The sequence below is a fragment of the Dryas octopetala genome, chromosome 2, assembly GCF_963921425.1.
Source record: "Dryas octopetala chromosome 2, drDryOcto1.1, whole genome shotgun sequence".
Classification (NCBI taxonomy): Eukaryota; Viridiplantae; Streptophyta; class Magnoliopsida; order Rosales; family Rosaceae; genus Dryas; species Dryas octopetala.
In genome coordinates, this window is record NC_141367.1 from 16,923,621 (window position 1) to 16,951,456 (window position 27,836).

Consider the following 27,836-nt stretch of genomic DNA (forward strand, 5'->3'; position numbering starts at 1 on the left):
TGACCGTTGGTGGATCAATGACTCTGGTTGATCTAAAATGGCTCTTGATTGTTTTTTTTTTTTTTTTAAATGAGGCGCTCAGATGATTGGACCGTTGGAAATCAACGGCCCAGATCGCTCTCAAAATTTTTTTTAAAACAAAAACTCGTAAAAATAGTAGAAAAATCTTAAAAAATTCTAGAAAATTTTTAAAAAATCCACATCCTCTTCGATGGCCATATTCCCCAAAATTATATATATATATATATATATCTCATACACCATTCATAGTTTTTCTCACAAATTTCAATCTTCATAATATATTTAATATTGACCTTATTTTAAAGATCTTATTAAAATAAAATCAACAATGTAATTTTTATAAATATTTGAGTTATAAATTATATATTAAATATCACTTAATAAATATTAACCATATTTTAAATAAGTATAAAATACTAAGACCCAAAATGAGTTTCTGCACCATGATAGAGAAAAAATAAGTCTCAAGCACTATTTGAGACTCAAAATGGGTTTTGATGTCACTCTCACACTCTCAATTCTCACCATGGTAGAAGGCCTAAATTAGTCACTTAGTAATGGGCAAGTGTTGTCAAAAACCAAAAAAATGTTAAAATGTTGGGTGTTTATAGTATGAGTGCCCTAAGAAAACCAAAAAGAGTAGTGATGGGCCAACCCCTTCCTCATTCTGATCCATGTGAGGCTTGTTACATTCATTTTGGCCCATATATAACCACCTTCCCCCACTCATCCATTCCGAGTCTTCCACCGGAGTCTCACCGAGTCATCTCTCTCAGTCTCTCTCTCTGTCTTCCTGCAACGAGGCCTTCAACCATTTCTAACCCAAACCCTGAATCCGATCCTTTACGATCCGATCCAATCCGAATTTGATCCAATTCCACCATGTCGTGCTTAGCCCTCTCTCTCCAACCCGCCAACGGATCCGACATCCTGCTCCAAACCCGGGAATGGTTCCCACCCGCCCGAGCCCTCGTCGCCGTCTCCTCCTTCCGCCAAACCCGCCTCGCCTTCGCCGCCACCAAACACCAACAACAACAACAACAACTCCACCAAAACAACAACAAAGACCACGCTGACGTCACCGCTGACGCCACCGCCGACTCCATCGCCTCCCTCGGCGACGACCCCCTCGCCGCCTCGAGCGGCCAGCTTATCGTTGGCGTGGAGAGCAAGTACCGAGTGGTGTACCGCCTCGTGAACTCCATCTACGTCCTCGGCGTCACCACCGCCGACCACGACAACTCCGTCAACGTCTTCGAGTGCATCCACATCGTCAACCAGGCCGTCAGCGTCGTCGTCACGGCCTGCCGCGGTGTCGACGTCACCCCCGAGAAGCTCGCTCGCAAGTACGCCGAGATCTACATGGCCCTCGACATCGTCCTCCGCGGCGTGAGCAACATCCGCCTCGCCGCCATGCTCTCCTCCATGCACGCCGACGGCATTGCCAAGATGGTGCACTCGGCGCTCGACACCGAGAACAAGATCCGCGGCGCCGACGGCTGGAAGGGGATCGAGGTGCATTCCCTCGAGCATGAGGCGGGCATCGAGGCCTTCAACAATGTGCAGTTCGAAATGCCGCCTGAGACCATTGCCGCGGGGGACGAGGTGGCGGCGAGCTTGGCTCCGGTGGTGCAGAGCGAGGAGAAGGACCAGAAGCAAGACAATGTGGAAGAGAATCAAGCGGAGAGAGACCCATTTGCGGCGAGCGAGAAGATTAACCAACCCGAAGAATTGGTGGGTGGGTTCAAGAAGAATAAGGATCCTTCGGCGACGGATTTGACATTGGCATTGGCGACACTTGAAGTGACCACATTGCCCCCAGCGGAGGCGACCCAGTCCACCCATATTGCTGTGGAAGGGTTTGAAGGGGAGTATGGTGGAATTGAGTTTGGGAATGAGCAGGCTTCTCTAGGTGAGACTTTTGAAGGGGTTAGTGGGGCTAGTGTAGCTTGGGGTGGTGGGTTGGATGCTTCTGAGTTTATTGGCACAAAGAAGGTTGCCAAGCAGCAAGGGCTTGGTGGGCTTGAATTGTTGCAGACTGGCCCGGATGCCCCGAAAACTGCTGAGGCAGCTGCGAGTGGTGCAGCAGCAGGTACTCCTCTTGACAACCTTGTAGGAAAAACTGAAATGAAGGGTCCTGAGATGCACATTGTGGAAGAGATCAGTGCTGAGTTTAGAGAATCATTGCTTGCTAGAGTAGGATTAAAGGGTGTTGTTTATCTGAAAACTTTGCCAACCAAAACTAGTGGTGAGAAAGAAACTGAGTTTTCGTTCCGTGTTGAGGGAACTAGCCTGGTTAAGAGGTTTATTATGCAGAATTCTCGAGTTAGTAGTCTAGGCAATGGGATGTTTCACGTGAGGACCGCAGCCTCTGATGAGCCTTTACCCATTTTGAAGTACAGTGTGCTGCCTAGGTTGACGCCATTGCCCTTGAGGGTTCGTCTTGTACAACGTCATACAGGGAGCTTACTTTCTGTGATGATACAATATGTGTCAAACCCTGAGTTGCCAGCACCTTTGAAGGATGTAACATTTGTTGTAAAACTCCCCACTGATCCTACATTGTTGAAGGTGTCACCAAAAGCTGTATTAAATAGGTCTGAGAGAGAACTGAAATGGCATGTCCCTGAGATTCCATTGAAGGGAACTCCTGGTCGGTTGAGGGCGAGGATGCCTGTGGATTCTAATGAAGGAGATGGTGGTGAGGATATTGAGGCTGTTGCTTATGTGAAATTTTCTTGGCAAGGAACTAGTTCATTGTCTGGGGTTTGTCTGCGGCCAGCTTCTGACAGTAAGACGGACTTTTATGAGGTTAATCACAGGTATGAGAGTGGGGTATATATGTGCAATTGACCCATGATGAAATCACTGTTGCATTGTAGAGGGTTGTGTCTCCTTTTTCTTTGTTTATTTTGAGAGATGTATGTCGATTGTACGTGTTTGTAGCATTCTTTGATAATGAGCTTGTAGCCTAGATTCTTGGTCATGTGAAAGCTTTGTGCCTTTGTGTATTTGCTATTGATTTTCATGAATGGATACATAAGTTTATCTATATATGCTTCTATTTCTTCTTTTTTAGTTTATTATCTTTATTATCATATGGACTTGTAGGATTTGAAACATATCAATCAAACGAACTGTGCATGGGACAATACTTAATTAGAAGCAAAATGTTATCATGAACCTTAACAAAGATATTCTGACTAGTGGAGCAACTTAATCAGTGCTAGTAGCAAAGTTGGTGGCACATATGGTAAATAAGTTGAGAACCATATAAAGTTTGAGTCTGCAGAAATACTGTTTACTTGTTATGGATGTTTTTAATGGATTTTACCTCTTTTAGTGCAATTGTGTTTATTAATTACTTTATAGCAAGGCATGTATGCCTGATGCTTTCACAAAACAATTGGCTTCCTCTTGTATTGTAATTCAAGTGACATATGGGAACTGGATGACAAAATCATATATACCTCTTTCCAAGTTCAACTAAAGTACAGGACTTGTTGATTTGTTTTAATTTTAATAAATTTTGAGCTTTCAAAGAGGAAAAGGTTAGGATGGCTCTTATGCATTTGTATGTCTTGTGTTTTCTCATATATGACAGGTGGTTCAGTAATTTCATGATCAGGAATGAAAAGAAAAAAGAGTCGGACTTAATAGAAGTAATAATGAGATCTACAGTGAGAACTACTCAAAAACATTTCCGTTCCTTTTAAATTGACATATCACTTGTACATTTGCCTGTCTCATTCGTTGTCATACTGTTTCTTTCAAATTAATGTGGTATTCACATTGCTACCCAGTGTTCTTTCATTCTTCTTCATAGGGCAAAATTAGGTCCTTTATATGATTTTCATATGTTCTGTTTCTTAGCTTTAAGGTTTTATCCTTAACACATATTCCAAATCCACCTAACCCCTAAGGCCCAGTCTTTGCCTTTTCTTTATAGTGGGGACTTTGCATACAAGTTAGATGCAGATGTGTAACGTTCAAATACCAGCAAATTGGGTGACCGCCTTTCCATAGGATGGAATGTCACAAAGTTTATATCAAATGGAATGCTTAATTACGTCACCCAATTGAAATGTTCATTCAAACTTAATTTCAACTTTACAGCACCCAAAATTCACAAAGTTTGACGTTGAAGTATTGTGTTTTGAACTGTGATAGTTCATTAGCTCTAATGTGGAAGTTTTTACGTTTCAGCAATGAAAATAGGCATTTATAAAACTATTGTTTTCCATAGCTATTCTGCTTCCTAACATATGATTTAGCTCTGATATGGATGTTAGATGAGGACCATTTAGGCTACCATTTATGCTAAATCTTCTCAAGCATCATATGTTGCAGTGAATCTCTGCTTACCATATGGTGGATAAGTCATTGGGGTTTTTCTGATCATGACCACCTGTGCAATCTGGAGTTAAGGTTAGTTTCTGTAGAGTCTGATTCTACTGAAAGTGTGTTTTCTAAATCCTACAAATGTATATTGACAGAGGATAAGAATCTTTAAATTCTTAAGAAGCCAAGATCCAAGACTATTGGAAAATATATTTGATGTCTCTTCTGTGGTTTAAATTCACATGTTGGAAGTGAACTTTGGTCACGATGGTGGTGTTATCTTTAGTATGTAGGAGAAGCTTCATTTTGCACTTCTTGGGATGGGAAGAGCATACTGTTGAGGTAAGAAGGCAATTCAGTGGATCTGTCTTTACACTTTTTGTTGATGTGCAAATCATATATCATAGAAAGTTGATAATGCTGATGGAGATGCATTAAATTTGATTTTTGTTCCTCTATAGAAGGAGCATTCTGTTATTTGAAAAAAGTCATGTGCATCCCAGGTGAACCTCCACTGGTCATCTTTTAGGATTGAGGTTTGGTCCATGGTTTTTGACTAAATGCCGGTGTGTTAACTTTTGGAATGTTTGAATAGAATGATTCTAGATGCTACATATAGATCTTTGGGACTTAGTAGATAAGAAAGGATTAGAAGATGATTTAAAGAGGCATCTTTTCTTTTGAGAACTAACAGGTGCATAAGCACTTCTCCCATGATTGAAACTGATGAGTCAAGTACCTTCACTGTGCTGTATGTTACAGGTTGTATTCTTATGAAGTTGACTTGCTTTGTTATGCTATTTCTTTTTCTGGCTGTATTGTTATGTTGCATTCGATGATTAAGTATGTTAAGAACATACTGGGAATTCGGTAGGTAAGCTCCATTTCAATTTCCAAAAATGGATTGTATTTGTCAAAACCTGGGACTGTTGGCCATATTACAATTGGAAAATTACCTATTGACTGATTCTGGAATCATCTATTTCTTCCTGTTTCCTTTTTTTTATTTGATGGAAGCATGAAAAGGTACCAATCAATGCCTTGCCTAGTTCTGTAGTGTATATCTTTGCCCTATCTGTTGCACCCTCTTCTCCAATGTTTCTGTTTGATGTCATACACATGTTGGATGATACTGGTTTTTATCTCCCAAGCTTGTATTGTGTCATGATCTTTTGTAAGAGGAATCAATTCTAGGGCCATGAGGTGCTTGCAATTACCAGACTGGGAGGGCATGAACTACCTACTGACAAGTGGTGGGGAATTTTTGGGATCCTAGGACCATTGCTATGAGGATTTTACATGTTCAAGGGATAGTGACATTGCATACAACTTCTCTCTCACATTCAACTCCTCACATGGTGGTCATGTAATTGGTTTTGTAAGAGGAAGGGGTTGTACCCAAGAATTTTTCGACAATAATTTGATGTGATCGGGGTTGCAGTTCAGATGGTGCCTGTCAAGTCTTGGGGTTGCTTTCAGTGATGCAGATGTAGAGTGAGGGCCAACCGACCATGCATTGATTATTTTCCTAATATATACTGCAACCAGTTACAGCCATTTCTTTTCAAGCAATGTGCCCATTTTCAAAAGGTCTTTGAAATGAGCACACTAACCACTCACTCTGAAGTAGCCCCATCCAGTCCAAGTTGAAGAAAAATGAGTTCAAGTGTATAAAAATGTGTAAAATGGTCTCAAACTACCCTTCTATGTTTGCTGACAGCAAAAGTACATGCCTTCACCTACTGACAAAATATGAGATTCTTTTTCTTCTTTATCTCAATAAGGAGAAATACTAGCTACCTTATTATCTTCTCTCTTATTATTTTTCATTTTATGTAGTGTATAACAACTACATCAAATAACTTTTCAATTTTGTTGATTTTTTACAAAAATAATCATTAAAGAGCGACCTAAAAAATGAACGATTTTAATCGTAAAATTATATTGCAAAACAAAAATAATAAATAAAAAAAAGATCGGAGGAGAAGTTAGCATTCCTCTCTCATCAGTGGCAAACCCCTCAAAGTGAGTGGTTCCAATTCTTATAGAACTTCTCAAGCAAGACAAAATTTGTGAACACCATGGACCGACATGCATCAGAAATAACTTGAAATTGAACCAATAGGCCAATGATGTAGAAAATGATTATTGCATTATGTATATGTATGGGCAAATTACATTCATAACAAGTGGAGTTCCATCTTGTCCTGTCTTGACAACAATCCCACACGGATAGCTCCTGCTTTAAGAATACTGCATTCATATCACTCAGCAATCCAATACGAATATCTCTCCAACTGTATAGTCTCTTTTGGTTTATCATCATACTTTTAAAAAAAATTGAAAATAGATTTATATGAATAAAGTTCTCTCGGTCGATATAACTGTAAATTTAGACTACACATTCAGTTATTAGTTAATTGAATCAAAATTCAGATTCATAATTTAAAATCTTATATTATAAACTTTCAGGCGAGAAAACACTTTTGATTAATACAAATTATTTGGTATGCATAATCGTTTACATGACATAAATTATTCATGTTCCCTTGAACAGATAGTCAACTCAATATGTTGAATGATCATAATCTGAACTAAGATCAACAGGCCTTAAAATTCACAACAAGTCCACATGCCCCTTGAGGGCCCTAGACAAAATTTTCAGAATGTTGGACAAAGAATTTAGACATATGATAAGGCTTTAATGGCGAAGAAAATTGTGTACTGTATGGGGGACTTGAGACAACAGATTTTCAATGAACAAGTAGAGCAGTAGTCATTTTAACTTCAGTCCCAACTCCCACCCAATACATTGGAAAAGATGTGGTCGGTGAAATATATATTCATCTAGAAACTGGCTATCAATTTTTTTGTTTGTCTTTCGAAACTTCGAAAATCATTCATACATTAATGGCTGCTTACAAAAATCTCTACAACAGGTGAAGAATTTGACAAATGTAAAAATAATTAACATTAATTCAGGGAGGAAGAGAAACAGCTGGGAAGGAATTTAGACTCGGGAATTTGGAAACCATGCTCTACATAATTGTTTAATTAAGCCCACTTCGCATGAGTTGAGTTAAACTCATTTTTGAACTGTTTAGCTTTAGCTAATTAATTAAGCAGATTTTTATCGAGCTTAATTAGCCATTAGAAAATTAAGAAGCTTGACCAGCATGTAAACAAACCTTTAAAACATTAATTGAAAAATGAATACATATGTGGGAGTAAAAGTGGGTTGTGAAAGTTCAACATCAAGTTACATATTATTTACTTTGCCAATGTAACATGAGGAATTTGAGGAACTTATGGGAAATTTGTCCATATTTGCTCAACTTAGTTAAATTGTATAAATTATGGTATCTTGAACCTGCGGGAAAACTTCACATGCGATCAAGTGCCGATCAATCGGCCAATTACGTTGATCAATTGACATTGGGGGTTTTTGTGCATTTTTTGTTTTAGGTTTCTTATCTCATTCTCGACACAATTAATTACTTTGAGTTGCAGAATTGGTGTTTTAGAGCTTAGAGTTTACCTCTTAAGTTTTGAGCGATTAATCGACAATCAAAAGTTAAAGTATTAAAAAAATCACATTAGCTGACAGATGGACATGAATGGCTTCTTTAGAAAATAAAGAACAAATAAATATGGATACAAATCCAATTGTGATTGGTTTCTTCCCTTTTTGGCCGGTTGAGGACGAGGAGGGATTCGAAAACCCGATACCGTACTTTGTAGCCACGTGCTCTAATCCTTTGAGCTACAGGCCCCACCCCGTCATCACTGGATCTGTTTTCGAGAGTACCCTAAAATAAAGGAACATTTTCTCTCCCCAGCCGTTTTTGGTTAATTAAGAAGATGTGAAAGCAACTATTTCTATATAAGAACAGTGTGTTCCAAGGTGTGAAGTGAGAGAGAAGGGATCTCATAATTGGAATGGGGTTTTGAATAAGACGACCTTTTAGGACCTGTTTCGTATCCTATTCAAAAACTTTCTTTTTTTTCAAAAACAAGAAAACGTGTTTTAGTCAAGAAAACATGTTTGCCAAATCATTTTAAAAAACAGACCTCTTTTTAAAAATGATAAAACATCATTTTTTTTTTTAGACTTTCTTCTTTCTTAGCTACCGTGCATCATTTATAAAATTTAAAAATTATTTTTAAATTTCATACCAAACAAGTTATCAAATTTTAAAAATTGATTTTGAAAACTCACATTAAAAAAAAAATAGAATTTTTGAAAAAAAAAAAAAATTTGAGTAGGATACCTGTAACACCCGGGATTTTTGCAATCTTATTATGTTTTGACACGTGTTTTGCAAATTTCTTTTGTACTAGAAACTTAAGATTTCTTAAAGGAAAAAGGTTTCTTTTGTCTTTTGAGTAACTAACTTGTACCAATAGAGGTTTAGAGTTGAGCTCTAGTACTCTTGAGTGTGATTTTTGTGGTTATCAAGTTGGAATTAATTTTTGAGAATTAAATTTATTGAAGTTGAATTTTCTTTAATTTTTCTAGAGATCAATTTGCTATTTTGAGGTTATAGGAAATTAGGATTAATCACTACGAGTCAGTAGGATTTTTCGGGGAATTATTTGAAATTCCGAGCTATTTTTGGTGATTTTACGAAGTTTGGAGAAATTAGAAAATAGGAAAAACAAAAGAATTTGTTTTGGGAGCTGACTGGACTGACACAAGGCGACGTGTCACACGCAGTAGCTGCGTGCGCTAATGCGGACACTGAGTGGGTGAGCTCACGCTTAGCTCCGTGAGGCGCGTCACATCAGATCGCCATCCCACGTTTTAATCTCGTGCATTAAGCTTCATTTAAGTGGTTTGATCTCAGCCGTTGGTTCGAGAAGAAAGAACCGGTCAGCCAAGCGGGTCACACTGACCTGCGTGTCCTCTATTGGGCCGACCCGTGGGTCTTTTGTGGCTGTAAATGGGTATTTCGATGGGTTTTGTTGACCCAGTTTGAATTTCAGTCTTATTTTGAGCATTTCTAGTACAATTTGTCTCACATTGGAGATTTACAACTTCTTCTAACCCTCTAGTGCCTATAAATAAAGACCATTGTCCCTCATTTTCACTTGCACCACCAAGTGAAGTTAGAGTTACTCACTACTTGGTTCTTTGGGAGTCTCTACAATCGGGTAAGTATTTTATTATTTATGCTTTATTTATTTATTTTTTTAGACTTTAATTTTAGAATGCATGTTTAGATTAATTAAATAGGATTTATTTATTAATTAAGCATGTCTGGCCTTATTTTTGGAGACTTATTTATTTATTTAAGAGTAATTAGCATGTTAGGATTAGCAAGTTTCAATTGTAGAGATGAAGTTGGATTAATCTAATTTATTTTGAGGATTTGCTTTGAGCTTAAGCAAATAATCAATTGGTTTGACTTTAAGATAAAAGTTGAAATTTGTGAACCCTTAAGTAAATTCTAAAGAGAAGAGTTTAATCTACTTAAGACTAGAAATGAGCGACGTGTGACTAAAGGAAATGTCATATCGTCTTCCCTTATTGTTAATCATCCCTAACTTAGAATTTGTTTTCTTTTGTCAATTTTGTTTCTATCGGTTTACCCAGTTACCCAATTGTCGAGTTGTTAAGAGGTTAAGGTTGCCGTATTGTCTAGTTACGATGGATTTGCCAAGATACGACCGTGCGCGAACGTGGAAGGCTTATGGAAAAGAATACTTGAAGAGCATTGGATTCTAGGTAGGGGGATTTATCCTACATTCCTAACTATGAACTTTGTGTGTGTATATGTAGTTTTTAAACTGTGATAACATGCTATTATGATTATTGTGTTTGGTCTGAGAGTTTGGGTAACGCAGTACGTGACCTTGGGTTCAAATTCCTAAACCTTCTAAAAGAATTGATCTGTACATTATGGGGAGTTTAGCCAGGCTAACATGTGGCTACGTGTGCTTATGCGAAACAGGGACCCATGATTGATTAGGTAGCAGTGATACAGTTTCTCAATTGCGAGTTCCTATTTCTGTTTACAAGGGTACTCTCGCTATGAATGTTATTTTCTTTGATTATAGCTGGTCATAGTCGTACCTAATGTGTATCGAGCATCTAAGTTATTATTATTTATGGTTTTTATGCATGTTTACTATATACTACTGCAGCTGAGGTGTTAAATCGATTTTGTAGAAATGTTTTGAGATTTTAGAAATCAATCTTTCACATAGAAATATTTTTAAAGGTTTTTCAAACCTAGCAGGATCCCCTACTCTCTTTGTTTTGTTTTGTTTCTTCTCTATTGCTTATGCAGATTTGCCTATTGGAACAGATCTTGACTGAAAGGGTGCGCAGCTTGGATTCTCTTGTCGGGTGTCTCAAGGTCTCTGTTATCATGTCTTTTGTTATCACAGTGGTTCTTACTTTCCCATATGCATTTTACATTGGGAACCCATTTTGAACAATGTTATTTTGCTTAAATTATTTTGTAACTTATGTGTGTTTTACTTATACTTTGGTAATTCCCTTCTAGGGTATTGGTTTAACTATTCCACCTTAGCGGGTTGGTTATTTTATATTTACTATTCATTTTGATCTTATTATTTCCTTAAAGATCATGTTGTATAATGAGTACTTTGATCCAACCCGATCAATTTAAATACAAAATGCTCAACCCTTCCTGGACGTCTTGGGAGATTAATGCTGGTGTTTTGGTATTAATATCTTAGGGTACCCAGGGAGGGTGCCTCTGTCGCATACCCGGAGTTCGGGGTGTGACAATACCAAACAGAGCCTAATTTTTCATTTTTTTTTTTTCCAAATGATTAATTCCTTCTTATATATTAATATATGCTAAATTTTAATTGCTTTATAAGAAAGAATGTTACATGATATTATGGTTACACACAATAATTTCTCTTACAGAATATTTTTAATGCGCTAAAAAAAATAGAGTGCATGTTATATTAAATTTTTAATTTAATGATAATATAAATGGATCAAGTATGATCATAACAATATATGGTGCATATGGACCATACAAATGGGTTTCATTTTTGGTTCTTTTCCATTAACCTGACATTATATATATATGTTCAACATTATGATGGTGACAATATAATGTTGGTGTAATGATTTATAGCATATAATTAAGTGCACTACTAATACTTAAATTGCTTCGCACGCTAAATATATATAATTATTTTGCATTCATTGTAAATAAGTGGATATATGCAATGAAACTTATGATTAATGCTTAAAACATTTTTAATTTGGATTCTCCCATATTCAAGAGGCCTTTCCAAAATGGTAAGAAAACATATTTATTCTAATTAATAATAAAAATTTAATAATGGTTATTTTATTATAATTTAGTAAGCTCGCGCGTTTGACCATTAATGTTGATAGACTACAATAAATTGGTGTTTGATTATTATACTTGACCATTGTTGGATTGATTGCTTGTAAATACAGAAAAGGGTCACAGTCAAAACGGCAATAGCCCCTTCATCATTATTGATTATTGGAATTGGCTAAAGGATTAGAACAAGTTTACTGAGCAATAGCCAATACCTCATACCTCTTTGAAGGACATAATTGTGTTGAATACTATAACATTTCTCAAAGTTTGTGAGAAATTAATATTGGTACCTCCAATGCTCACTGCCCACCTTTTGATTTTGATTTTGATTTTTTAATTCACGGGCTAATTATAAATATCATCCTTAAACTATGTCATGTTTGACACTTTATCTCCTAGGTGATATTTTCCCAAATTCAATTCAATTCAATTAAACACTTTACCCCAAAATTGCTAAAAAACCAAAATTTTAATTAGTTATACACACGTGGCATCACGTAGTCTATTACCACAATTTTCAGACATGATCAATATATATGATTTCTTATTGATGAATGAGATATGATAATATTATATGAGATCATTTTATTGTACGTTTGTTCTTTCATTTTATTGTACAGAATTCTCTTAGTTTAGGATTTATTTCTTGCTAGCAAAGTCTTGTAATTCCTATTTAATTGTATAGCCTAACCATTAATTGTTGGTACACGTACATAATATAATTAAAAGAAAACCGGCCAGTTTCCATAACCTAGCTTCTACCTGATGCCATTTTCGATTTCAATTAATGATTAACACGACTGTCAGTATTTTCTCATAATCCAATTAACTTGGGTTTAAATAGGTGGTACAATATTTTACAACCAATTAATGCCATATTTTTCTTGCTAATTAGTAAGGTCTTATATATACCCATACTGTGGGCATAGTTAGTAGTGCTCACAGCAAGTAGCCATAAAGAAAATATTTGTTATGGCTGACATTAATTAGGTGATATATATAGTTAATACCGTATAGACTTGGATTTAATTAATTCCCTTTTAATTTATTAATTTAAATGTCATTGTCATTACATCATTGGCAACATATATGCCAGCTTCCTCCACTAAACACTAAACTCCAACAATGTAGATAACAACCACATAAAAGAACATTTAAAAAATTAAAGTGCTTTGCTTTTAGCTTCACGCAGTTGTTGTGCTAATACAAGATTCACTAATTCAAACGTTTTCATTTAACATTAATAATTAATTACAAAGGGTTGAGATAATTACAAAGTAAGACCCTTAATTAATTAATTTCTCTTGTTTTTATATATGAATTGTAAGATAAAGTATATTTATCATGATATCACCCCACCACCTTCCACAAATATTGACAAAAAAAAAAACAATATCAATAGAAACCAAAATTACTTTCGAAATTGATATTTCTGAGCATTACATATTCAAATACAATAAAAAAATTTAATTAATTAATAAATAAGACAAAAACATGAGAATTTAATGACATAATCGGGATTCTCGTGATTTTCATTCATTTAACTTCCATGGCCACCTAACAAACAAAACCTGCAGCTTCTTCATCGATCGCGATCCTCAATTACTAAGAGTGAGAGAGGGGCAAAATCGTCAACCCCGGTTGTGCTACTGTACACAGTCCTTGCTTCTACGGAAAGTCATACCCATAATAATTATACTAATTTATCCTCACGTCCAAGCAAGACAAGACTTTTCTGTGACCATTTTGCCCCTCATGCAAATCAAATCACCATCAATCCTTAAGCAAAACAAAAACCCATTTGAACGAGCATATTGAAAATAATGTTCACTTGTTTTAAATTGTTAATCTGAACCATTAATCATATGAATTTTGGGTTCAGATTAACAATTTAATAAGACAGAGGACAAATATTATATGATCGTATTCAAATGGGTTAAGGGGCCTAGGTTAATTATACTAACAAATTAAGCGCATGCATGACAGGTGATCACAGATTGCCTCATACTTGTGGCACATAATGCGGTGTCGTTACAGCAACACTTGCATGATCCTTGCAGCTCAATGCCTTGAGCAGTCTCCAAGACCCCTTGCCGGAGCTCCGGTTGACTGAAAGCTTCCCCTCCGAATCAACAGCCGGGAAAAGTCCGGTCGACTGGTTTCGGCGGAGCTGCCGGCTCTTAATGTCGGTGAGGTCCATCTCGGCCGGAAACTTCACAATCCCAAACATGAAAAAAGACCACCTCGGCTTACTAGTACTCTTGATCTTATCGGATGGTTTTCCGACACTCTTTACCGACGAATTCCGCTCCATAGAATCGGGGCCCGGTGAGACCATCGAGCTCTGCCGGTGAAGCTCCCGGTAATCCAACGATCGGCTGTTCCTCATCATGATCTGCTGGGTCTTTTTTGTGCTGCTTGATCTTGTCATCACTGAGCTGCTATGTAACTCGGACAGTGACTCAGACCGTCGTCGATAGGCGGTTTGTTTCTTGTGATAATCGTTGTTGTTGTTGTTGGGAGTGGGAGTCGAAGTTGTCTTTGGACGTTGTTGATGATAATGACGAGGAGTGATGTCTTTGAAGGGTATGAGCTTGCCACAGACGATAATGTCCTCGGCCGAACACATGTTGAAGCTTTCGTGGAAGCTGAGGTCGCTGAAGAACTCGAATAAGTGGTCGGAGGAGGAACGGCGAGCGTGGTGGACGTGCTTGGACGACATGTCGTTGAAGTATTGATCATGAGGATCATTAGCCTCTTCATTGTTATAATTGTCTAGTGGAAGGTCGCAGAGGGAGAGTGCCTCCTCTGCTTCTTGATCTTCTTCTTCTTGATCTTCATCTCTTGTTGGGTCTTGATGATGGTGATACGGATGATGATGAAGAAGAAGATCGATGTTGTTCTCATCAAACATTGTTCAAGAGTAGTGAAGGAAATGAAGAGATATTGGGTATTGTGTGTGGAGAGGGAATGGTTTTAAGAATGCCTTGTACTACTAGATTTTGGAGAAGGGACCAAAGGGACTATATATATATATATATATATATTGCAACCACTAGGGAGAGAGAGAGGTGTTGTGTCGATGATTTCTTGGAATATTAATTCTAGATCTTTTTTTGGTTTGGAGTTTTTATAAAGCGACATAATTTTTTGGGGGTGTTGTAATCTTCTAGAAAGAGAGAAGAGAAAGAAGATAGACAAGGGCATTTCGATCTGTAGAATTTGAGAGAGAGAGAGAGAGAGAGAGAGAGAGAGAGAGAGAGAGAGAGAGAGAGAGAGAGAGAGAGAGAGAGAGAGAGAGAGTCCAAAAGAGAAAAAAGAAAAAAGAGTCCAAAAGAGCAAAAAGAAAAAAGAGAGACCTAAGTGGCTTAGACCTAGTAAATGGTATAGTTGAATTTCCTATCAGATTAATTAATTAATTAAAGAGTTGCCGGAAGTTTTTGGGTACCTATTGCAGCCATCGTTGGGTCATATAGGGGGTGGTTATTGGTTGAAGTCATCTTTTAATTTGCACTTGACATATTTGTTGGGCGGCTACAAAATACCTGAATCTAGTACCCATGGAATGACAATTTTTAACTAGACATGATAACATATTTTAATTAGTTCAACATATATAGAAGTTGCGTGTTACTTAGAATATATACATATATTGATCATTACTTGATACAAATTTATGAATGACATCATTTACTAGCTAGCATGCATGAAAAATATATATATAGTTCAGCTTACATTCAAAATGAGTAATCTCATTTTGACATAACAAACATATTTAATTAATATCGTATAAATTAAGGAAAATGATTGATTTTTCGATCTTTCCTAGAATGACATTGTATGAATCCTCTTGTAAAACCGTAAGAATATTTTGTTTATGGTTTTATTAGTATGAAGATCTACTAGCTAGATTTTTATTTTAGAAGAGTACAACAGTGATAGATTTTGTTTAGAAATAATAATTTGGTCTTATTTTGAAGGGAATGTCCCTCTCCACATTGGGGAATTTTTAAGGCCGGGTAATTATTTTTTAGCATTAACATATAATGTGAGTCAACTCAAGCATAATACATTGATTATTAAACAAATCGAGTTAAGATTAACTACTTATATGATACGATTAATTAAACATACATGTTGATTAAATTCATATTATAAAATTAATTAAACCAGTTAAGTTAAAATTTACTAGACTAGCAATGGACACAAATACAAAATGACATGACATATAACATGACTCAATTGCCACTCCTACAACCATTGCATATATCTAAACGCTCTAATGGGTAATAATAGTGTATTTTTTTGGATCTAGCTACCACCTAGAACATCTGAATATGACTTGTAGGGTGAGAGGTAACTATCGCTTCCCCATGGCCAGATGATTCTCAAGAAGTAAAACATGCATGCACTTGTTTTATCCTTATGGATCAAAATATTGGGGTAGGGAAATTAATCCTTTCTAATATACTCTGAAAGGGGAAATTAATTAATTAATTAATTAATTGATCCTAATCCTACCTACTTATGTTTAGGCCTGTTATATACAAAATGTGGGATATTATACCAGATGAGACAAAATCTAAAATAGAATCCATGTACATAACCTAAGCTCAAATTGCGGCCAACCTATAATAATTAAATGTGATTAATTTCCAATATTCCGAATAAAAGAAGAATGGAATAGTTATTAGATGCAATGAGTAAAATTTCGGTTTTGAGGAAATTTTTGCGGAATTTCGATTAAAATTTTGATTTCGACAAAAACGACGAAAGTTAATATCAAAATACGGAAATTTTGAATGAAACTTGACCATATGTTTATTTAACATATTATTTACTACATTGATAAAAAACATTGAAGAAACCAAATTATATAGTAGATTTGATGTGATACAAGGTGAATATAATGCGCGCTGGAAGCAAATACTGTTAAAAAAATAGGTCACTAATTAATAATTAATCTCTATATACCTTAATACTCTTTATACTCTATAATCTATACACTAAACCATATATACTTTATAATCTATACTCTAAATTGTTTAAGATATGATATAGGATATTAGGGTTTAGGCCCTTTAGTTAATTATTTTTTATATAGAAATGTATTAAAGTTTAAAAACAACTAAATGAAACTCCAAAACGGCCAAATGAAACCCCAAACCTTTTTTTTTCTTTTTTCTTTTTTTTTTCTTTTCTTTCCTTCCTTTTCTTCCCCTATGACTCTCCAGTAGACCAGTAGTCTTCCTCTCATTTCTCTTCTCTGTGAAACAAAACCTTCTCTTTCTCTCTCCCAGTCCTTCACTCCCTCCTCCCTCCCTGATCTCTTCCTCCCCCGATCTCCCTCTCTTCCTCCTCTCTCTCCCCGAATCTCTTCTCTCCCCGATCTCTTCTCTCCCTTCGGCGACGACGGCTCTGCCTTCGCCTCCCTTCTCTCCCTCCAGTCTCTACCTTCGAAAATTTCCCCAAAATTTCTAGAAATGAATTTGGTATGGTGTTAAAATTTTCATACCTCCAAAAAACGAAATTTTACACCTTGATTAGATGTATCCACACTACTATTCTGAAATTTTAAACTTTCTTATCTACATTTTTCAGCATGCTAACAATCATATTAAGAGTACACTCACCAACTTTGTTAATTAATCAAATTTTGTTCACTGAAAAATATGATAGTATCTTATTTATTCAAATTTGAGTCTGCTTTAAATTTCATTTATTATTAGAGCATCCGCAGTGGTTGTTCAATAGTTCAATTTTGTGAACTGTTTTGGACTGATTTGCAGTTTTAATTGCAGTGATTATTCAAATATAATATAGTTTATGTGTCGACATGAGAGAGGCTGTAAATATATACTTTTTTACATGGTGAGCCAGCTTATTGAAATGAATTTCACTTCAAAGTTTATATTTTTTTTATCTTTGAAATGAACTATTGATCCCTAATTTAATTGAAATGAACTCTACCATTGCAAGTCATTCATTTACCTTTAGTTTAATTTATTGTAATAAAATTGAAATGAACCTCACCATTGCAGATGCTCTTAGTAAGATATACTACATGTTCATTTACACATCATTTGGTGACTCTAGCATTACTGTTTTACAATACATTATAAATAAATTAAAGAGATAATTAGGTTTAAGTCCTTTAGAAAAACAGTTTTTAGATGGAGACCGATGGTGTTTTAAAATATATAAGAAAATCCTTTTAATTCATAATAATTTATAAAAAAAATCCTTTTAATTTATAATAAAGTCCTTTTAATTTATAAAAAAAAATTATTTTAATTCATAATAAAGTCCTTCCCTGATTTGAAGGGTATTTCCCCCTATTTGAAGGGTATTTCCCTTTCTAGGGTGTAGAGTGCAGCCGTCAAAGAAGAAAAATAAAATGACTTAATTAAAATTAAAAATCCTAAATCACTATCGGTCTTAGTCTAAGAAAAACTCATAAAATAGACTGGACTCTAAATCTCCCTAAATTAAATTCAAAGTAAATCGAAATATTAATAAATGAAATACTACTACATCAATTGGGATTTAAAAAAAATTTTATTTTTGTTATTAATCAACTGTCGTTTATGAGATTTGAACCCAAGAGTTAGGACCTCATTCAACAACAAAAAATTAAATATCATCCACTAAATCAAATAATCATTGACAAAAAATTACATTTAAATCTTTCCGTGTTTCCAATTTTTTTTTTATATATATATTAATGTTGCTTACGTCTAGCCGTCTAGGGGATACATGGTTGCTCCTTTTTTTTTTTTTTTTTTGCTTTTTCTTCTTGGTTGGGGGCAGGGGGGCCGGAGCCGGATAGACTTTAAGAATATGCATCTATTTTTGTTTTCTCTTATTATTTTTTCTGCATTCTAAACAGATCGAGATTTGTGTCATGGACAAGGATTGGTATTTTAATTACTAACAAAATTTCGAACCAACTTTTGTATTATTCTTTAATTATCGCTTTATGCGAAAGGTACGTAAGAGGTATATTGGATAATGTGAAAAATGTTAATTGTTGGGATTTACGAAGAAAAGGCATGAGATATAAAATCATCTATCAAAAGAAAAAGAAATGGTAATATATTGGGCAGGTACAATTGCGAAACACGAAAGGGACATATATACGTAACCTATTAATATTAAAATATCATCCAAACTTTATTCTTACAAATTTTATTTTCAGCTGTAAATGTTTCCAAATTCAACTCCTTTATGAATGGGCCATGACCATTCAATGGCTAATTGGGTAGCATATTAATTAGTAGGTATAGGTCAACAACAAAGATTATTAGCCTAAAGCATAGAGAACTTTTGTTTTCTTATCAAAGAATATTGGGAGAGGAAAATTCAAACTCATAACCTCAGGTGTAATAATAAATGCTCATAACTATTAGAGTTACAAGCTCTCCTATAAAGCAAATGAAAACAACTACCCACAAGTGAATGAATTAGAAAGAACCAAGAAGTGGGAAATAAACCAACATTTATTTCTTAAACACTACAGAAATATAGGTTAGAATGAGAAATGAATCCTCAGAATACCATCCCATCTTAGGTTCTTAAGGTGTGCTTTAAGGGATATCAAAGGTTTCTGGAGTGGCATGAAAGAGTACAGGAAACATTAGAGAAGGTTTTTTTTTTTTTTTTTTTTTTTTTTTTTTTTTTTTTTTTCAGACCCCCAAAAAAAAAAAAAGAGTAGATTTTTTCTCCCTTCTGGATGGAGTAGATTAATGCAAATATTTGCTTGATCTCCGGTCTTTATTAAGTAAGGTGTTAAAAGTACAATCAAATACCAATACCATCAAAGGTTCATTGATTTTAACTACTAAATTTCAATAATTTTTTAGTTTAGGTACCAAAATTAAATAGCTTTAGATTAGGTACCACCGTACTAGTTGAAAAGTCAAATAAAATAATAAAATAAAAGGTATTAAAATTTACAAATATTACATCACATGCCACTACAATAAAAAATAAAAATAATATTACATTAATTTATACTATATTGTATTTTAAAAAAAAAATCAATCCAGTCACAACTTAATTGTGACTGTCTTGGTAAATTGAAAGAGACAACTCACACTACTATACTATATATTCTTTTGAGTAAAAGTATTGTCTTGACCTCTATTTATACTATATTATAGTATAATTTCTCTAAAAAAAAAATTCAATTAAGTCATAACTTAATTGTGACTGTCTCACAACTTAGATGTGACTGTCGTTCAGTCACAACTAAATTTGAAGTTGTGAGTGTTGTACAGTCACAACTAAATGTGAAATTAAGACTACATTAGCAAATTTTCAAGATAATATAAAAGCCTCAAGGGCAATTTTGTCAAAACTTTATAAATTTTAACTAACATCCATCATATGTGGGGCAAATGACAAAAATGTCAAATGGAAAAGGCTCAAATCAAAGGGCCAACATGTTTGTGACCTAATCTAAAAAGTATATTTAAATTTAGTAGTTCAATTGAAATATTATATGGTCTTCATGCTATACCAAAAAATTATTAGAATTTGGTATTTAATCCTAATTTTCTATACCATCAATTTGATTTGTTTCTACGATATTAACACATTGAATCAATTTATTATTATTATTAATATTTTATTTATTGGAGGGTATCCAAGTGTACAATGGGCCAGATCGGGTCGGTTCGGATTTGACAGGGCATAACTTGTTTAAAGTCGACCCGGCCCATTATTAAGTGATATGGGCCGAGTTGGGCCAAAGTTTTCTATATATCATGTTGGGCTGCTTGTTTACATTAATTTTTCTCAAATTTTTAAAACTAATATGTGTCTCCATAAATAAACATTTGTATTTAAATTCAAAGATTTCCCAAAAATTAAATATTTTATTCCAAAGTTATTCATTATCAATTGCCAATTTTTTAAAAACATTTTATAATAATGTTTGCTTATAAAACATTGTAAAAAACTAGATTTAAATTTAGTAGTTCAATTGAAATATTATATGGTCTTCATGCTATACCAAAAAATTATTAGAATTTGGTATTTAATCCTAATTTTCTATACCATCAATTTGATTTGTTTCTACGATATTAACACATTGAATCCATTTATTATTATTATTAATATTTTATTTATTGGAGGGTATCCAAGTGTACAATGGGCCAGATCGGGTCGGTTCGGATTTGACAGGGCATAACCTGTTTAAAGTCGACCCGGCCCATTATTAAGTGATATGGGCCGAGTTGGGCCAAAGTTTTCTATATATCATGTTGGGCTGCTTGTTTACATTAATTTTTCTCAAATTTTTAAAACTAATATGTGTCTCCATAAATAAACATTTGTATTTAAATTCAAAGATTTCCCAAAAATTAAATATTTTATTTCAAAGTTATTCATTATCAATTGCCAATTTTTTAAAAACATTTTATAATAATGTTTGCTTATATAATTGTTTTTTTAATGGGCATTATTTCAATTGTACAACTAATCGTTATAAGTGAAATATTAATTTCCCTATAATTTTATTGAAATGATGTAACAACTTAAAAAAATTAATTAATAATTTCAAATAATGATTCTAAAGTCCACTTTCAGACTCTTAATGTTAAAAATAACCAAACTCACTTAAAAAATTGCAATGTTAAATAAATCCACGTTATAATTTCTTCCGTATTTTTTAGACCGAATGCTCGGTAGATTTTAAAAAAATAAAATTGGGCAAACAACCATCTTAAGCTCCTAACCCCTTATCCACCCAACATTCACCTTTAATCGTGTAAGCCCATGGACCAACTTTACATTCTTTCTGGATCGCTTTATTATAATTTTTAGGGTATCGTTATTTGGACTTAATTTTTTTATAGCCTCAATAATTTAATAAAATATTAATTTTTAATTTTATCTTAATGTAAATTGATTATTAAGGACAAACATTTAATTTAAAATTTTAAAAATAATTAACAACTATACCCAACAGCTCTGTATACCCAACATTTTCACTCATCTCTTCAACATTTATACGCACCTCTCCTCTATAACAAAACCCTAAACTCTACTACACTAATATGCAGAAACAAAACAGAAACACAAAGTTATCATGAAATTTTGGAAATAGTGAGAGTAGATAGGCCGGAAGACATTGAACCTTTCAGCTCTGAATTAATAGAACCCTTAATTAAACCTCCAAGCAATTTAATTAATTACCAGCCATCTTTTCTGTAACTTTAGCCAAAGACCCGAGATTGCAACCCGTAATAGTATTAGACTATTAGCAAACAAACAAGTATCCTCCTTGCTACTCCCAGCAGGCACATCCACCACATACGACTGGGTCACAACAGTCTTTCTACCATTCTCATCATCATCATCTTCTCCTAATTCTTTTCAAACATCTCTGCACTTCTTTTTGTTGGGTGTGTTTATTGAGTATAGTAAGTAAAATTATTGGGTGTGACGATGGTTTTAATTATTGAGTTTTAATAAAGGTAATTTATAAAAATATGTTGGATATATTAATCAATTTTAATATTTTTTAAAATAAATATGAGTGTAAAAAATATGTTCGCGCCACTAATAAAAAATTGGATTCGAATAGCAGCATTTTATTTTTACTACCTTACGGGTGCAATATGTTGCACAGATTAAAGTAAAGAACCACCCGATCCAGCCCATCTGGATTGTTTGGAATTCGGATCCAAGTCCATGTCAAGACTCTGGCGACGACTAGCTTTCCCAAATCCCATAATTTGCCCATCAAATTATTCCTGCATTTCTCCAATAAAATCATATCCATACTTCCGTACCTACTCAGAAAACCCAAGACCCCATTTTGCAATGGCAAAACCTGTCTCAGGCAGAAGAGGACCAATCACTCATGTCATCTTCGATATGGACGGCCTCTTACTCGGTAATTTCATCAAACACTTCCCCTGCATTGTCTCTCTTTTCATTCTGTTTTTCTGCACCTTTGTCTTCGTTTCACTGAAGTTGGGATGTTACATGTTGTCATTTATTCTTCTAAGCCAAATTATATCTGCACCAACTGCCATAGATTTCAAATTTTCACTTGGGTTTTGTTTTGATAATCCTGGCCACCAATTTTACTTATTTTAGTAATTCTCTCTTTTGTATTTTAAGCATAGGCTGTGATAGTTTTGGACCCATTACGCTGCTGGAAGAGCCATAGAGACCAAATTGTTTGAAAAAAATATTCTGGTGAAACTCCAAATATATGTTATATATATTAGCTGTTTTTACATATGAACTTTTATTTCAATGGTTGCTAATAATCTCCATAACATCTTTCCTATTATTGTTGCTGTTGACTAATGCATAATGAGTTCCCAAATAGCTTGGTTGTTAAGTTGGGGGCTTATAGTTTATGCCCCATATTGTAGGAAAAAAAACTGATGGTCTGATATGGTTTTTGCTGATTCAGACACAGAGAAGTTCTATACTGAAGTCCAGGAAATTATACTTGCTAGGTACAATAAAACTTTTGATTGGTCTCTCAAAGCCAAAATGATGGGAAAGAAAGCAATAGAAGCTGCTCGAGTCTTTGTCGAAGAGACTGGAATTAGTGACTCTCTTACTGCTGAGGACTTTCTAGTTGAAAGAGAGGCAATGCTGAAGGAAATGTTTCCAACAAGCGAGCTCATGCCAGGTTACCATTTAATTGAGTACATACAAACACAGATGTATTTACAAACTGCAGAAAATGCCCAGTTAGATTTGTACTTTTATTCAACCAAAAAAAAAAGATTTGTACTTTTTGCTTTCCATCAAATTTCTATATTAAACTTTATGGTATCTGGTTTAGCTGTCTATACCTTGTATAGTGGCTCGATTTGTATTGTTCTACCGTGTGTGCAAATTGAATGCTTACCAACTGAAGAAGCACTGATTGGACAGTTTGTGATTTAAGTTGTCCATTTCTGAGATCATATGCTAATTATGAGGTTTTCACTTTCTTTGAACTGGGGATATTAATATTATACAAAAGGCTTCTGGTGGTTTTGATCTAATATTTTTCTGTAATTGTAGGGGCCAGCCGCTTGATCAGACATCTTCATGCAAAAGGAGTACCATTTTGCCTGGCAACAGGGTACGGATCCTTTATTTAGTTTTTCATTTTGTACTTATAACCATTTCACCAAATAGACATCTGGAGCAGTTCTCTTACAGATGATCATTAACTTCCAACCTTCTCTAACCTGTTTGTGTTATCTTAAATTCATTTATGGTTGGAGTTATATAATGATAAAACCAAAAAGATGGTCACCAGCATCACTTGTTTGTAACTATATCTTGCAGTTCTCATAGGCGACACTTTGAATTGAAAACACAAAGCCATGGTGAACTTTTTTCATTGATGCATCATGTTGTCCTTGGTGATGATCCAGAAGTTAAACAAGGCAAACCCTCTCCAGATATATTCCTTGCAGCAGCAAATAGGTTTGAGGTATAACCATCTTATATGTGTTCCTTTTTTACATTAATTTTTTTTTTTTGGGTCATATCCTTTATTACATTAGTTTTCACGATCCTGAAAATGATTGCCACATCAATGCAATGTCCCGAAATGACTAGTCGCTGATGGGGTATTTAATAATCACTTATACAGCCCATATTGACTAAACACACAACCCATGTTGGACTCAGATCACACTTGTACAACCCACACAATTAGTGTATCACTATGTCATGACTCAGGGACGTGCTACCACATACCCACAATGCCTCAAAAGGACCCTTCACTAGTGGAGTTCCCCGGGATCACTTATATAAGTTAGAATCAACCTAGCATACAAGCAATGTACTCAACAAATGCTCACACAACCCAAATGCAAACACAACTGAGGTACTACAATCTTGCTACTCAAATTCATGACATACTCATCGAGGTCACGATCAGATGTGCGACATCTTGTTAGTGCCCATACTATAGTAACTTTGAACCACATAGTGACACTTATCAAAAAAAAAAAAAAAACAGGAAAGAAAGAAAGAACCCACATAGTGATACAGGGGTGGCTCTAATAATATTTGTCACGACCCAGGAAAACCCTCACCACATTGATGCGATACCTTTAAAAGTTTAATCACTGATGAGGCTTTTCATAATCACTTATAGTTCAGAAATTGACCCAGCACACTTGATGTAGTGATTTACACATTCGCACAACTCATATACAAATAAATTAGGATACCAAAATATTTGGTACGACCCAGGGACACATTTGCCACATTGATTCATTACTCCAAAAGACTGGGCACTAATAAAGTTCCCTGTATTGCTTACACAGCCCAATTGACCTAACATACAACAAATGTGAGACCCAACACATGCTCATACAACCAATGCCAACAAAACTAAGATACCACAATCTTCCTACTCAAATACCTGACCCCCTTTTCAAAACCTACAATCAAATCCCTGACAACCCTGTTAGTGTTCAAACTTGTGCTATAATACCTTCAAGTCATATGGTGATACTAAGCTTGACTTTGATACTATTTCTCTCGACTAAGGAAAGCACTTTCCACATCAGCATCATACCCCAAAAAGATTGGTTACTAACAGAGTTATTTATAATCCCTTATATAACCCAGACCGACCAAACACATAACTGATGTGAGACTCATCACACGCTTGTACAACCACACAAATAAAATTGGGTTATCACATTAGTTGATGATAATTTTTTTTCTTGGGATATTTTTGCACTCACATGGTTTGTTTATTTATTACCTCCTTTCCTCATTATCAAGAGAGTGATGTTGTAAAAGTGACTAATGACAAGACTTGTGTAAACAGGGTGGCCCAATAGATCCACAGAAAATCCTTGTGTTTGAAGATGCACCTTCTGGGGTTCTTGCAGCTAAGAATGCTGGGATGTAAGTGCTTTAATTTGAAACTTTTTCACGTGTAATTATTGGTTTTCATATCAGAATAGTTTACTGTCATTATGTGCCAAAGTTTTTTAAAATTCGCCAAATTTGATTTAAAAAAATTGAAAAAGTGGTATTATTGCTACAGACTAATGATGCATTTGCTCCTTTGGTTGCCAGCCATCATAAGGACAAATATAACCTACATGGTTAGTAAGGGTTTGGTGACATTCTTATCTATCTTCAATTTAAAAAAAAAAAAAAAAAAATTAACTTCACAAATCAAAAGATAGATACATGTTTATCTTTTATACTTATAACAGTAAATATATAAAGAATTCTTTACGGAGACAGTGGGGGATATGTTTTGAAGTATTACAAAATGGACTTGTCTACTTGAGAGAAAACTAATCATTTTAGGTTGGATTCATGTTATCCTGAGAATTGTTATAATAGAGTACAATAGTTAAAGGAGGAAGAAGTTATTTACGAACTAAATGTTAAAATATAGAAGATCTATATATCAAGAGATTAGCCTGAAGGTTTTATTATTCCACTCCAATATCCTCTTTGAACCAAAGGGGGGTGAGCCTACATACTTGTCATATTCCTGTGAAACAAAAGCACTTGTGCTGTTGACATAACTAAATTGCAGTATGTAGGCTCAACCACTAATGGAAGGGCTTTAAGGACTTTAGGAAAGTATACCTATTAGAAGGGCATGATGTGTCTTTATCACTGAAATGAAGGCCATAAAGGCAGAGGAGTTCTGCTTGCAAGTTGCAAATACATTTAGATTACCTGACCCACAAACAAAATTAAATATGTATTGGTGGCTCGATTTTGACCGAAACAAGGAAGACCCCTACGCCAAATAGGTCACTTGTCTTCTGTGTTAGTGTCCTACGTACCTTGATTCCCCCTTCTTTAAAATCTATGATTCTTTATGACTTGTTCTTGGTGGCATCTCAAATTAGTAAACCACAAATAGAAGTCATCTGACCTTTACGTTGGTTGAAATATCTATTCTCTGCTTTTGTGCTGTTACATGAACTTTGTCTACAGTATCTGCATGACAATATTATATTTTTAATAGCAAGAAAACACAGCCTTTGGTGCAATTGAACATTTTGTTCCTGGGTTCCAATATTTTAATCCCATATGCTATGCAGGTCTGTTGTAATGGTCCCAGATCCAAGGCTGGACAGCTCTTTTCATGATGCTGCTGACCAAGTCCTGAAATCTCTGTTGGACTTAAACCCAAATGATTGGGGTTTGCCTCCATTTGAAAATACAGCGAGCTAAACTGCATATGCTTTGTGGCACATTTGTGTTGCAACAAGGAAACAGCAATCAATTATTATTGATTAGAATTGAAGGCACAGCTTGAAGGTTTTTGCTGGAACAGCTAGAAAGAACAACCTTCAAGCTGTTTGATCAGCCACTTTAAACAGGGATTATTTGATTTTTGTTTCAGAATTCTAGCTGTTTCCTTAGCTGATTAGTAGCTTTATATATTAGAGCTTTTGACAGATGATGCATAACTAGATCTGCATCAACTGCATTTTGGTCAGAAATTTATTATTTAAAATGCATCATTGCAGAAAAGGAATTGTTGGATAGAGGTAGAGGAATTGCAGGAATAAAATATGCATATCGATATTTAGGAATCAAACCTAGCTAGAAGTGGCTTTTCAAATAGGATTCACTTGGATGCCCTACCACCCTCATCTGGGAGTCATGATGTCCAAAGTGGCTATTCAGTCCTTGCAAGTTCTAAACCATTCTAGCCTAGGTGGAAGGAAGTAGGGAGGGAGGGAAGAGCCTCCTTCCCCTTAACACCACACCATGACTACTGGTCTCTTTCAGCGAAGGGAGACAGGAAAAATTTATATTCTTATATTCTCATAAAATTAAATAATTAAGGATAAGATGAATTTATAAAATTTGGAGGTAATGAGCCAAAAAAGTGGATGTAATTATTCATAGAATTAATGACTATTTGAACATACAAATTTACCAAACTAGATGACTATGTGAACAGTAATCCAAAAATGGCTTTAACTAATGGCATTTTTACCCAAATACCACCTGAATTATAGGGGGTGTGCTCAAATACCACCCAAACTTTTTTTCTTGCCAATTTACTACCTGAAATTATCAAAATGTGCTAATTTGCCACCTAACATCCATTTTTCTGTTAAATCATCAAAAAATTTTCCAAACTTCCCATTTTGTCCTTGAAAA

General features: G+C 34.8%; 3 protein-coding genes across 3 annotated transcripts; 2 read left to right on the forward strand and 1 right to left on the reverse strand.

Moving 5' to 3' along the window:
• Nucleotides 1-736: 736 nt before the first annotated feature.
• Nucleotides 737-3,073, forward strand: LOC147293548 (muniscin carboxy-terminal mu-like domain protein). The gene has a single exon (XM_086232499.1). It carries the CDS (start codon nucleotides 904-906, stop codon nucleotides 2,872-2,874), a length of 1,971 nt encoding a protein of 656 aa, XP_086088625.1. The 5' UTR covers nucleotides 737-903; the 3' UTR covers nucleotides 2,875-3,073.
• Nucleotides 3,074-13,154: 10,081 nt separating this feature from the next.
• Nucleotides 13,155-14,695, reverse strand: LOC147293549 (uncharacterized). The gene has a single exon (XM_086234055.1). The coding sequence runs from the start codon at nucleotides 14,614-14,616 to the stop codon at nucleotides 13,705-13,707; it is 912 nt and encodes a 303-aa protein (XP_086090181.1). The 5' UTR covers nucleotides 14,617-14,695; the 3' UTR covers nucleotides 13,155-13,704.
• A 7,497-nt stretch (nucleotides 14,696-22,192) lies between these two features.
• GS1 (Haloacid dehalogenase-like hydrolase (HAD) superfamily protein) lies at nucleotides 22,193-27,197 on the forward strand. Its single transcript, XM_086232995.1, has 6 exons — nucleotides 22,193-22,605; nucleotides 23,137-23,361; nucleotides 23,742-23,802; nucleotides 24,012-24,159; nucleotides 25,516-25,595; nucleotides 26,762-27,197. Exons 1-6 carry the CDS (start codon nucleotides 22,401-22,403, stop codon nucleotides 26,892-26,894), a joined length of 852 nt encoding a protein of 283 aa, XP_086089121.1. The 5' UTR covers nucleotides 22,193-22,400; the 3' UTR covers nucleotides 26,895-27,197.
• Nucleotides 27,198-27,836: the final 639 nt, after the last annotated feature.